Raw genomic sequence first — 13300 nt, forward strand, 5'->3', positions numbered from 1 at the left:
CATTTAAGTCATGTCTGTAGTCTATATTTGTTGTTTTATTTGGGAATGATGACCAATTCGTCATATCCAGTTTCTGGATCTAGCTTTCTTTCAAAGTAAACGTCTGTCAGCTCATTTAACACAATTTCAACTGTGGTGTAAACCATGCAGCCTTCCACCATGTGTCCACCAAAAGTACTTCCAGTAAATCCATCAGAAATGGACATGTGGATATGTGGAATAATATCCGAATAATCGTTTGTTGTTGAATTGTAGTTGGCCGATATCGTTCCGCTCAAGCTTACAATTTCATAGGGACCCTTTTCGAATGATGTTGAAAAGTCTCTATTTGCTAATCGCATCACTGCTTTGCGAACAGAACCCACTACAGCTTGAACTGTGACAGCTCTCAACTTGTTCACTCGTGTAAATTCCATCAATACTTGAAGAATATCTTGATTGGGAAAGAGGCGCATCGGATATGAAAAGGATTTTGAAGGGTAGGCTTTCGGAAGAATTGATGATGGTGTGGCATGAGTTAAATTTGGAGATATCGAACTCAAACACACCAATAATTCGACCAGAAAGAATTGGCCAGGACATATTCAATGCTTTGATGTATATATTTGTAATATTCGAATAACCACAACTTGGCGCGATCACCTGTGGTGGTTCTTGTGGATCGAAACAAATGGATGAAGTCACGATTTGATTTTTTTGGCTTTGTGGACCTTAGGAAGGACAAATAAAGTTGGGCAGTAGGAGCCTTGAATATTCTAATAAAGATTCCAATCAGCAGTTTACTTCTTCTTTGAAAGTGTTCGTTGTTTCTCTCCAAATTCCACAATCTTCTTATCCAACATTAAACCCTTTCTCTTTCTCACTTGGTCAATATATTGTTTTGCAATATTTGGAATATTGGCAAGTCCTCGTTCTCCCCACTCTTCCAATTCATCCTCTGTTGTGGGAACATAGAATGGATCGACTTCTAAAATTTGCCAATGTGAGAAGGCAATTTGAGGTTGAGCAGCACCACTTGTTTTAGTTCTCAATTCCTCTGCAAATCCAAAACTTTCAGCAACAGGTAAATAACATTGAATAATGAACAAATTACTTCCTTCTTCCATATCGTCAGAATAAATCTTGGCACGACGTCTTCTCAATACATCACACACAGATCCAACACTTTCATTGCTTGCTTGAATTTCACAGTGATACATGGCTTCGACAAGTCTTCTTGGACTTGAATCAAATGCTTTACGACATGCACCTTTCACAGCACTCATAATTTGACCTGTGAATGGTCCACCATGATCTTGATATTCGGTTGAGATGAATCCTGGAGAAGTAGTAGTGTTGGTGGTAGTCAATTCTTGTGATGATGATGATGCTTGAGGAGTTTGTGAAATACTTGTTGTGTCACTACTACTCATGGAATTCACGTGTGGAGAGACAGAGCCAGGAGATGGTAAAGATCCTTGCAATGTATTCTTCTCTTCAAAAATCACATCCTCAACACAAAAGCATACTCCATACATGGGTTCATCACACAATGGTCCAGATGCTGTTGCTAATTGGAAGCCAGAAATGAATGAGTGATCGAATTGTTTCAGTAATTCCACACGTTGTTGTTGCTGTTCAGGAGTGAGTGTTGTTTTTGGACCTGTGTTTGATCTTGTTGTCGTGTTAGAAGTAGTGGCAGCAGCTGTAGTAGTTGAGAGTGTCAATGTATTCTCCTCCTCATCAGCAACACTGCTACTTTTAAGAGTATTTTGCGACTGCTTGACACCACTCGACAACAACATGTTTGAAATTTGCTTATGCAATGGTTCAAAATATGGAGGTCTATAATCACTGATATGATTCAGGAGAATATTGGGTCCAATACGTCGAGGTCCCAAACACCACAAATTGTCCCACTCTTGTTCCCATTGTTTTCCAGCTTTCACAAATTCCATTCTCAATTGATCAATAACTTCAGAGGTGACAAAGACTGCAGTTCTCTTTAAATCATGATTAGAAAAGTAAGCTCTCAGATCGTCTCTATGTTTGTCAATGAATGATGCAATGTTATCTGGGAGAGGAATGGCCTTAATAAGAATGGTCCATTTCTTATTGGCTGTTTTCTTTTTAGCAATGGATGGAGGTTGTGAAAGAGCACCACTCTCAGTCACTACTTGTGGTGGTTCCACAATGGTTTCTCTAAAACTCACCAATGGTGGAGAGACAGTAATGGGTACTTTTGCAAATTTTTCATTCAAATCTCGAATGCAACGCTCTGCATGCACTTCACCTGCCGTGACAATGACATGTTCTCCAGTTTCTTGAACAAGAACTTCAACGGAAGGATCTGCTTGATTCAATAACTTCAATCCACGGACAAGTTTAGGCATGTCCATTAAATTCTTTGGCTCAATAGCAAATCTCACAATGGGAATGGATTGAATGTACATGGATGAGAAGATGGGTGAATAAATACTCGATGAAATGGTTGCTGTTTTGAGAATGTGTTTCCCAACTCCTCCCAGTCCAAATACATTACCAGCTGCAACACTGTCCACACATTCCAATCCTCTGCCCATGAGAAGATACAATCTTTCAACTTTGAATTCAATTCGATCCTCGTTGGGAGATGATGCATTGTATCGTGGTCCAAGAATGTGTAAGGTTTGTCCAACTCGGATCGTTCCACTGAAAATTCTACAAAATGCCACTAATTTGTTGGTAGCAATGGCTGCCGTAGAGAGTGCTCCATTTGTGCCTTCTTCTTCTTCATCGTCGTTAGCGATATTGTGAGTGCTGGAAGATGGCATTGACTCGAAGGATACACTCTTTTTTTGATGCTCATCAGCAGTAGTGGTGACGGTGGTGGTGGTGTTGTGATTAATTTCACTACTAGAAGGTTTGTCTTCTTGTTGTTGTTGATGTTGATCTTGTTGCTCCTCCAATGTACTTGTTTCACTATCGAGTGATGCTTGAGCTTGCACACCCATACTCTTTTGCTTCAATCTCTCTTCTCTCAACTTTTTCAATCGTTCTCGTTGAAGTTGGATGTGATCCATTTTGGATGAAGATCCACCTTGTGTTGGCAATTCATCTGCTTCGAACATTTTAGAGACAAAGATCATTACTTCAGCATTGTCACTCTTGTCGCACTCCAATAAATTTTTCTTCAACTTTCTTCTTTGTACTCGGATGTCATGAATTAATTTCGATAACTTATTATCAGAAGCGTCTCCGCCCAATGGAACATTATCTTGAGTAAAGTCTTTTTCATCCACAGTTTTCAATTCAGGTATCAAATCTAAAATACGTTCTTTTTGTGCCTCTTGAGGATTGGGTAATTTAGTCACAACCATTTCCAAGATAGAGTCTGAAAGTGGCAACCATTGATTCATTAATGTTTTCAATTGAGTCTTGTGATCATTTTTGGAGAGAAATGCCTTTGATAAGTTCAACTCTAACGATTGAATCATTTTCTTGATCTTCTCTTCATCTCTATTTATCAACACACAGTCATAGGCGTTGTAAATGTTTTGCAAGATAAATTGAACGAACATGTTAGGCTGATCGTCACGAAGTGGCTTTTTAGAAATAGTTTTCTTTTTAGCATTGAGATAAAAATCGCCCCACAATGTTTGTTGCAGAGTGTTCTTATTCATGCCCATTTTCTTAGAAAATAGTTCAGCAAATTCATTAATTCTAAATCCCCATCCGTCATAGGCGCTAGCGAATAACACGTTTCCTTTTTGAGGGGAAAAGAAATCATTACTATCCACTTGATACTCATCAAATACGTTTGAATAAACTTGTTTGGTTTTCGTTACGTCTGAGCTATCTTCAGCGTTCTCCTTGTTGTCAGTTGTCTCTTCATCTGTGTTGATTTTTTTAAATAATTGTGCGGTCACAAATGTTGTCATTAAGACATTGACCTGTTGCAAAATGTGCAACATTTGTCGGTAAGCCTCCATTGGTGTCATTTGTTTTTCCAAAATTAATCGATCAATTTTGTTTAAAACCAAGCATGGTTTAATGTGTTCTCTGAATGCTTGTTCTAGAACTGTTCGTGTTTGAGTACAAACACCTTCTACAACATCAACCAAGACAAGGCATCCATCGCTGAGACGAGCAGCCGTCGATACTTCACTACTGAAATCGACATGTCCTGGAGAGTCAATCAAGTTGATGACATAATCTTTAGTGATTGTTGAAGAAGAAGAATCTGATTGTTGTGAAACTTCGTTTTGAGAGGATGATTGGATTTCCTCCTTTCGTCGATATAATAAACAAATAGCACTAGATTTCATTGTAATTCGTTTTTCTTGCTCGTAGGCTGTGCTATCCATATATCTCATTTTGCCTGCAAGATTGGTAGAAATAATTCCATTACTGGAAACAAGAAAATCGGAGAGTGTTGTTTTACCGTGGTCGACGTGAGCAATGATGCAAATATTCCGAACATTGCTTGTACATTGTTGGGTTTGATGAAGTTTTTCGGAAGATATATGCGTCAGAGTCATGATGATGATAATGTGTGTGTTCTATTTTATCTATGAACGGTTTTTGTAATGATATTCAATAAATAATGGTGTCGGAATGATGAGGAGAGTGTTTATGAGTTGTTTGAATTCGTTGTTGGAAAGGGTTTATCGTTCGAAAGAGAGAAGATGAAATTTTTTTTGAAATTTGAACACGACTATCGGATTAAACTCAAAGTGCTGGTCGAGTTTGAGGTTGCATTTCATTGTTGAATCAACACATGGTCCACCAGATCTAAACAATCCTCTTGGTGATGTTGTAGAAGGCTCAAGAGTGGATTGTAAGATTTGATTTTACTTCAATTAAATTTAACTAAAAATCATCATCGACAAGTTTGTGACGATTTGGTTCCTCAGAGGTGTATGCTTTCTTTTGGTTGTTAAACTCCAATTCTTCTTGTTTACGTTGTTGTCGAATATCCCACAATTTTTTTATGGCAAACAGTAGTAAACAAATGCCGAGCACAATTAGTAGTTTCCTAATTCTTGATGGCAACATGGATCTCATATATTGTTGATGGAATAATTTGATGAGGGGATATTTCTTCTCAATAGAAGGACACTTTTGTTTCAGTTCTCTCAGGTTTTTTCCTGCCATGAATGAATAGAAATTTGCGGTTTGTCTAAATGCTGGTTTCAGCTGGCGATCTTTCTTAACCTGTATCGAGAAGGATTGCAATAAAAATGTGTGTAAAGTTTTCGTATTTTCCAAAGTGTAAGAAGCGACTTGATCACTTCCATTATAATATTTGGTTAAATTGGAATATTCTCTGGTCAGAGTAGCAATATATGTGTATAATTGAGCTAATTGATAATATCGACGCTCTCTATCCATTTTCAACATTTCTAATTCTGTTTCATTAAAATGTTTTGAATATTTCTCAATATTCAACTCAGCAACGTCAGCTGCTAATCCAAGCATATAAAGTGCTTTCCTAAACTGTAAGTCTCCAATCAAGTATTTTGCGTACAACTCCACTTTGGAAGCATCAAGTACCTTTTTTCTATTGATCTCTCTATTGTTTTGGAATTCTGTTGGAGACATTGTTTCTTGTAGTTTCATGAGCTCACCGTTGCATTTGAGAAACTCTTTCTCGGCATCAATCAAGTTTCTTTTGTTATATAAATAACAAACAGTAGGATGCTCTTGTTGTGCCTCCAATGTTTCAAACCCTAATTCTTTTAGCTTGATGTACAATCTTCTGAAATAAATATCAGCTTTTCTCTCATCATCTATCTTTAGGAGATAATAAATCTTTTTACACAAAGCACTGCAGTGGTCATGCAAGCTCTCCAAAGAGGGTTTTGAGGATGGTGAAGACACCGGTTTCTGTTGATAAATTTCCAACTTGTTGTCAACTGCAAACAGTTCTTGTTCAGTAAATCCAACTAAATCCATGATGGACGGTAACGGAACTTTTAATGCAATTTCAGGCCCATTTTGTTTCAACTCTTCATGCAAAAATCTCCTACTTGGTTTATCCACTCCAAGAAATAATGAATGATTTAAAATTAATTTAATTTTATAATAGAGAGGATCCGAAAGAGCTAAATCCGAAAACACTTGACTGCTATACATGACTGAAAAACTTTGAGTGGTTTTGATTTTGGGATAGAGTGAAGACAATTCTGCTTCCAATAATGTCGGTGTCTGAGAATCTTTATCATTTGTGTAGGGTGAAAAAGATAAACATTTCAAGGATTGATGAAAATATTTGCGTGATGATGAGGTTAGGAAGGACTGCATCGTGTTGGTGGTGTTTAATGATAACGAATGAACACTGAGCTTATGGTCGAGATGATGAGGAGTGATAATTATCGGAACACCACTCCCTTCCGGAAACAAGGTCTGTTTCGAGCAGCATCTCGGACCGACCCTAGAGCACGACAAAAGCAGTGATTTGAGCATTTTGTTTTGAAATCATAAAATTGATTGGAAGTTATTCTGGAGCACAGTTTCGGAAGCACATGCGCACTTCTCGTTCGCAACGGGATCAGAATGAAAGGTCATTGGAGAGTGTTTATCGACATATACGATTCCGCCTGAGGCGGCACAATTTGTTTCATCATTTGAGTTGTTTTCATTCATCTCAGCGAGGGTGATACGTCTGACGGCTTTGCTCGACATTATCCGTGGTGAGTATTTTGGGTTTAGAAAACTCAAAAAAATATTTCTAAAATATCAAACAGTGGCATAATCAACAATTTGCCCTCACCCATTTCTTTCGAATGGCGTAACACCACATAAAGAGCAATTTATCTCTTGGCAACTTCAATCTCAATTTGAAACCCAAGTGTGTCACCACCTCAATTCCAGGTTACACATTGCATTACAAAAAAATGAATTCAAATCCTTCCTCTGCTACAATCACTCCAGCTCGAACCAAGAGAATCATTATTCAACACAATAGTCATGGAACCACTCTCCCATCAAATCAGCAACTTGATTATAGCAGCTCTGGCTTATCCGGCACTGATGAAGATGAGATTTTCTTTGACTCGGAGAGTTATTTGAGTGGAGATCATGCCGGAATTGATAGAAACTCAACTGTGTTGAGAGGTGGCAGAAGGTTGAAGAATAATTTGCATTCTTCGAATCTCAATGTTGGAAGCGAAACAATCAGTGGTACCACTTCTGGCAACACATCCGATAACATTCCGATCACCAGTAATACAGGAAATGACATTGAATCAATGTCCTCAGCACATTATTCATATCCCCCCATGTCTACTGGTACGAATGTAATGGGGGCTACCACTCACATCGGTGTTTCTAATGAATTAAACAGGAAAAAGAAACTACGTAAAAAGAGTTTGCAATATCAACAAGATCAATTCCTCAAGTCCAGCTTTAAAGAATTCAAAGACTCGCATGGCTTTTATGGAGGCGTTCTTACGGAAGAAGATTATAAGAATTTATTTGTCATTCCGCATGAAGAAATTTTCACAACAGAGCACTTTAGGACTGTGATTGAGCCTGCATTGAGGGAATATGAAGATGCACAATCACGACAACGTCAACAGAAACACCATAAAACATACAAAGAGATGACTGTGAAAGAAAGATATCACAAACTAGTTGACAAACAAGCTAGAGAGGCTCTACAAAGACAATACGATGTAGAATTCATTTCACTTTTAGAAGACATTTTAATTCCGTTCATTAATCAAAGAAAAGTGGAGTCGAATATCGATATCGAAGAAGAACAAGAACCTGAAAAGAACAAGGAAATGCTCATGGAGAGACTGAAAGGCAATTTTATGGTTTTGTCCTTAGCTGATAATCATAGACGTTTTCTTGCACATGCTGTTTGCCAATTTTATGGATTGAAATCATTCTCCACTGATTTTGATTCACAAAGAGTGACAGTAATTTCTAAAAGAAGACATTTGGTCGAAACAGACCAATATCCACTCTATGAAACAAAGAAAGATTTACTCTCCACCTATTTGGCTCAATTCAAGCCAGAAAAACCATCCTATATGATCGGCAATGATTTATTCAAATATGAATGCAATGAAATTACCGTACTGGACAAGAAATCATTTGTAAAGCACTACAGAAAGAAGAAAAAGCACCACGAATAAATCTTGCAATCAAAACTGCGCTTGTCATACCTTTCAGCGCTAATTCTCTGGGTCGAACGTTCTTCGTCATTTTCAACGCCTCCAATAGAGCAAATCATTACCAAAAAAAAAGACTTGCTCGTTTTCTGAGCTGTCATCACCATCGTTCGTCTCTTGTTGTGGAGTGCTCAGTCATTCTTGATTGGTGATTGTGTTTTTCTCTTCTTCTTGTATCAGTGAAAAAACAACTCTGAAAACTCTCTACGCGTTGTTCATCCGTTGCAAACGATTTGCTCATACTCCCGAGAGAAATTTGGTTCCTCGCCTTTCCATTTCCTGTCACCTCTCAAACTCGTTTCTCCTTTTCTTCAGGATCATCACTAAAAAATGAAAGGGCTCTCTTTCTTCAATAGAAACAAGAATAAAAACAAGGGAGATCAGAAAGGCAAAGAAGGAGGCGATGATGGAGGTTCATCATCTCCTTCTGCTCTTTCACCCGGAGGAGGTAACAACAACAATAACGGCTCATTATCTTCCCGATCTGCTTCCACGTTTAGTGGAGCAAGTAGCACCAGCAGCAACGATAGTACTTTGTACACTAATAACAATACATCATCATCATCGACCAACACCACTTCCTCGACTCTATCATCATCATTGGGTACGTCCTCACCCATTAGTAGTGGCGGTGGTACCATCAACAACAATAACGACTCGACTAGTGTACTGGACAACATTCCGGCCGTTGCTGTAAAGACTCTCATCGCTAAAACACTCCAAGCAATTCATGAGGTTTGTGAGCTTCATGGAGAATATTTGACCATTGCTATCGATGATGAGCAATTCAAACAAAAGCTCTCTAGTCTACCCAAATCAGAGATTAGAAAACATATTGATTTGTTAATTGGAAAACGGGATGTTTGGAGTAGCGAGTCTGAAGAAGTATTTGCGTTTAGATATAACATCAGAAAGGCTCATCAAATGAGCGAGAACAAGTCCATAGAGAGAGGTGATTTGTTGCCTCCTGTCTATCTCACTTCTGATACGAGCTTTGATCCGAATATTAAATTCTATTGTAAAGTGAATTTGGTTGGAGGTAAGTACGAACGAATTGTTTATTATGATGATTATGCTGATCATACCAACACATTTCATTGTATTTACAATAACAACAACAACTATAATGATCTATCACGAATTTCTCATCATGACAACAACCACAATACACCAATTCTGTGTGTGAATATCATTGATGTTTGCCAAAACATCAAACGACAATGTTAAAACGTCAAACAATGTTTTTGTATTAATCCATGATTTGGGAACAAACGAAATCATTGACATCTCTCAGACAACTTTCAAAGAATGGTTGACTGTGAACCATTTATGTCTGCGGATGACTTTGCCGACTTTTTCATCAACAAGATTAACAAGTCACATTTATTGAATAGAAAGAAAGAGGACGTAAGTATATTTACTTTGTTAGAACATTTCATCATCATTTGACTCATGTTCGTGATGGCCACCGTATATCCTGGTTAATCATGTGGGTTGTATCATTACAAATCAAATGTCAATTTATCAACACAATACTGACAATTTACCACATTCGTTCTTTGATGTCGCTCGTCAACATACATGTGGATTTTTTCCATTTGTTCATCACCTTTTTCATCATGCTAACTATTTCATCTGTATTTCAATGATCGTAACAGTGGATCTTCAAAGCAACAGGTACATCAGAATACATTTACGGTAATGAAAGAATGATTGATTTCGAAGTCATTCGTAGATGTCTCAAACGTGGTATCACTCGAGTACAATTGAACCTCATGGACAAAGAGACTGTACTGAGAGAGTTGGATCCATATGACATGAATCTCAAGACTACAGATTATGATTTTGAATACAAACGCACACACAGATACTCGGTGCAAGATCATGCACGATTTCGTAAATTCCAAAAGGACATCCACAATAGAAAACATATGTATTTACACTATTCAAAGTTCTGTGGAGAGGAGAATCCCTACAAGTCATCCATGCATGACCATGACGACGACTCTAATAGTTTTACAAGTAACAGCGGTAGCAATGCAGCTGCTATTGATGAAGATGTAGATATGACATGGATCCGAAGGGTTGACGAACAGTCGAACAGCTCTACAAGCAGCACTTCCACAAGCTCTCTCACACATGATAGTCTCACTCTCAACAATCACAACAGCACCGAAACACTTATCAAACAACAAAAAGCAATCACTTTATGGGATCTACATCGTCCTTTCCGTATCAAAATTATGGGTATTGACAATATTCTAAATGCAGATAATGTTTTGAAGTATGGAGTACCTGGATTAGAGCGAGAAGCGATTGAGGGAGATCGTTTGATTTATGTAACTGCTCAAGTTTTTTTGGGAGGAATGCCATTGACAAATTGCAGAGTTACAAGATGTGTGTTATTCTCTGGTAATAAGTCAACTTGTCCACGTTTCAATCAATACATTACCTTCCCAGAATTGTACACTTCTGAATTGCCACGAGAAGCAAAGATTTGTCTGAGTGTGTACAGTAAGCCTTACTCTCAGAATGATCCTCATTTGATTATTCCTACGAATCGTTCGCCAACCATCCAGGATTTGGTTAAGATTTGCAATTGTACCATAAGAAAGGGAGTTATTTCTGAGAATACTGTTAACAGCGCAAACAGCAGTGGTGCAACTCTCAATTCATCGGGTGGATCTTCAGCCATCACAATTGTAAACAACTCACCACAGTCAACCTCTGTACCAGGTCCTAATATTCAAATACTAGGAACATCCCCTATCTCAAACCCAACCGATATGAATGGCGCTGTTATTAATGCAGCTGCTGTGGACGATGAGGAAGTGATGGATCATGAACATTTAACATCAGTAGAGGGCAAAAAATCAAAGGGTGACAAGAATGCAATGAACGCAATGCCTATTGGTGGATTGAACTTCCAATTATTCAATTTTTGTGGAACTTTGAAGCAAGGAGCATACTCTTTGAAATTGTATCCAAACAAAGAGGCTAGACCAATTATGACCAGTGGAGAGTGTAAATTGAGTAGTATTGGAATTTCTTTCTGTTTGGATGAATACTTGTTGCCAGTGGTATATCCTGATGATGAGGATTCATTCTCTTCTTGCGTACAAACTGACCAAACAAACACCTCTTTCAACAATACCCTGCAGGAATTGAAGGAAAGAAAGGAGAATTTGTCGCGCTCTTTGAGCAGTGCAACTCCTGGAACTTTTGACAATAGTGGAAGCTTATCAGCAAGAAACAAATCCCATACACAATCACCACTTTCAATGATGTCTTCACTTTCGGATTCCTCGTCAAATACCTCTTCATATACTTCTCAGCTTCAAACTACCAAGCCAATAGCACCTAATAAGCTCAAAATCAAACACCTTCCAGAACATTTAACAAGACGTTTCGAAGAATATGTTGCCAAAAAGAATTCTGAAATTTTGCGATCTCCAGAAATTATTGAAAAGAAACTTGAGAAAATTTTGCACTATGACCCTCTTAAGACGCTCAACACAGAAGAGCGTTGGTTATGCTTTACAAATAGAGACAAGTTGTACAAGAATCCAAAAGCTCTATCAAAATTCTTACTCTCTGTACCATGGAAATATCCAGAGGCTAGATTAATTGCAAAGGAATATTTAGCTAAGTGGTCTGTAATGGAACCTATTGATGCTTTGGAATTGTTGGATCACAACTTTGGAGCTAGTTTCATCCGAGAATATTCCATTTCGAGATTGAATCAACTGTCTGATCAACAATTGTGTAACTTTTTACTTCAATTGGTTCAAGTTTTGAAATTTGAAAGTTATCACGACTCAGCTTTGGCTAGATTTTTATTACAGCGTGGCTTACGTTCTCCGAATATTATTGGTCATATTTTGTTTTGGCATTTGAAGGCGGAAATGTACGTTCCCTCTATTTGTGAACGACATGGCTTGATATTGGAGGAGTACTTGAGAAATTGCGGCTCCCATCGTGTCGCTCTTTTGCAACAGTCTGGAGTGCTCAATCAACTTAATATCATAGCGGAAGGAGTGAAACAGATAAAGGACAAGGAAGAGTGCAAAGAGTATGTGAGAACATGTTTGGGCGAGTTGAAACATCCACCCAAATTTAAGCTACCACTTTCACCTCGTATGGAAGTGAAAGGTATAGAAATAGATCGATGTAGAGTAATGAGTTCGAAGAAAAAGCCACTTTGGTTGGTATTCCAGAATGCAGATCAAACTGGAGAACCCATTCAAGTCATGTTCAAGGCTGGTGATGATTTAAGACAAGATTTATTGACCCTACAAATTCTCTCGATCATGGACCAATTATGGAAGAAGAAGTCGTTGGATCTACACATGAATCCATATGGTTGTATTTGCACAGGAGATCAACAAGGTTTTATTGAACTTGTCATTGATAGCGACACTGTGGCAAATATTACTGCAGGTGACAACGGTGGTATTGGTGCAGCTTTGAACGCTTTCTCCTCAGGACCTCTGGAAGAATGGCTCATAAAGAATAATGGTGGAGATAAGAGTTCCAAAGAATATGAAAAGGCAGTTCAGAACTTTACATATTCATGTGCTGGATATTGTGCTGCCACTTATGTATTAGGAATTGGTGACCGTCACAATGACAACATCATGTTAACTCGAAAGGGAGACTTATTCCACATTGACTTTGGTCACTTTTTAGGAAATTACAAGAAGTTCAAAGGAGTTTACAAGAGAGAAACTACTCCATTCGTTTTCTCAGCCATGTATGAAAAAGTTATGAAATCCTATGACCAAACCTTTAACACTTCGTACTTCTCCCAATTTGAGGAGTTGGGAGCAAAGGCTTACAACATTTTGAGAGAGAACGGCCATTTATTAATGAATCTTTTCCTCCTCATGCTTGCAACAGGCATTCCTGAGCTTCAATCAGTATCAGACATCAAGTTTTTGAGAAAACGATTAATCTTAGATGAGACTGATGAAGAGGCTGAGAAACACTTCAAGTCAAAGATTGACGAAGCCTTAGATAATACTAGATCAAAGCTTATGGACTTTGTGCATATTGCCAAACACAAATAAACAGAAACACAAATTGTAATGTACATGTCAATATTGGCCAGATTAATTCGCTGTGGCAAACAACCAGTGATGATGAGCAAAAAGAATCGA

The 13300-nt window shown here is 38.1% G+C and overlaps 5 protein-coding genes across 5 annotated transcripts; 2 read left to right on the top strand and 3 right to left on the bottom strand.

Annotated features, from left to right (window-relative positions):
* Positions 1 to 35: 35 nt before the first annotated feature.
* Positions 36 to 455, bottom strand: FDP41_000730 (uncharacterized protein; the record flags this gene model as incomplete). The annotated part of the gene is made up of 1 exon (XM_044711030.1): positions 36 to 455. The coding sequence occupies one exon, from the start codon at positions 453 to 455 to the stop codon at positions 36 to 38; it is 420 nt and encodes a 139-aa protein (XP_044569544.1).
* A 324-nt stretch (positions 456 to 779) lies between these two features.
* Positions 780 to 4499, bottom strand: FDP41_000731 (uncharacterized protein; the record flags this gene model as incomplete). The annotated part of the gene is made up of 1 exon (XM_044711041.1): positions 780 to 4499. One exon carries the CDS (start codon positions 4497 to 4499, stop codon positions 780 to 782), a length of 3720 nt encoding a protein of 1239 aa, XP_044569545.1.
* A 331-nt stretch (positions 4500 to 4830) lies between these two features.
* Positions 4831 to 6264, bottom strand: FDP41_000732 (uncharacterized protein; the record flags this gene model as incomplete). The annotated part of the gene is made up of 1 exon (XM_044711052.1): positions 4831 to 6264. The coding sequence occupies one exon, from the start codon at positions 6262 to 6264 to the stop codon at positions 4831 to 4833; it is 1434 nt and encodes a 477-aa protein (XP_044569546.1).
* A 593-nt stretch (positions 6265 to 6857) lies between these two features.
* FDP41_000733 (uncharacterized protein) lies at positions 6858 to 8105 on the top strand (the record flags this gene model as incomplete). Its single annotated transcript, XM_044711063.1, has 1 exon — positions 6858 to 8105. One exon carries the CDS (start codon positions 6858 to 6860, stop codon positions 8103 to 8105), a length of 1248 nt encoding a protein of 415 aa, XP_044569547.1.
* Positions 8106 to 8471: 366 nt separating this feature from the next.
* FDP41_000734 (uncharacterized protein) lies at positions 8472 to 13210 on the top strand (the record flags this gene model as incomplete). The annotated part of the gene is made up of 3 exons (XM_044711074.1): positions 8472 to 9180; positions 9436 to 9548; positions 9800 to 13210. 3 exons carry the CDS (start codon positions 8472 to 8474, stop codon positions 13208 to 13210), a joined length of 4233 nt encoding a protein of 1410 aa, XP_044569548.1.
* Between the last annotated feature and the right edge of the window lie 90 nt (positions 13211 to 13300).

This window comes from Naegleria fowleri (genome assembly GCF_008403515.1).
Source record: "Naegleria fowleri strain ATCC 30894 chromosome Unknown tig2, whole genome shotgun sequence".
Taxonomy (NCBI): domain Eukaryota; phylum Heterolobosea; class Eutetramitea; order Acrasida; family Naegleriidae; genus Naegleria; species Naegleria fowleri.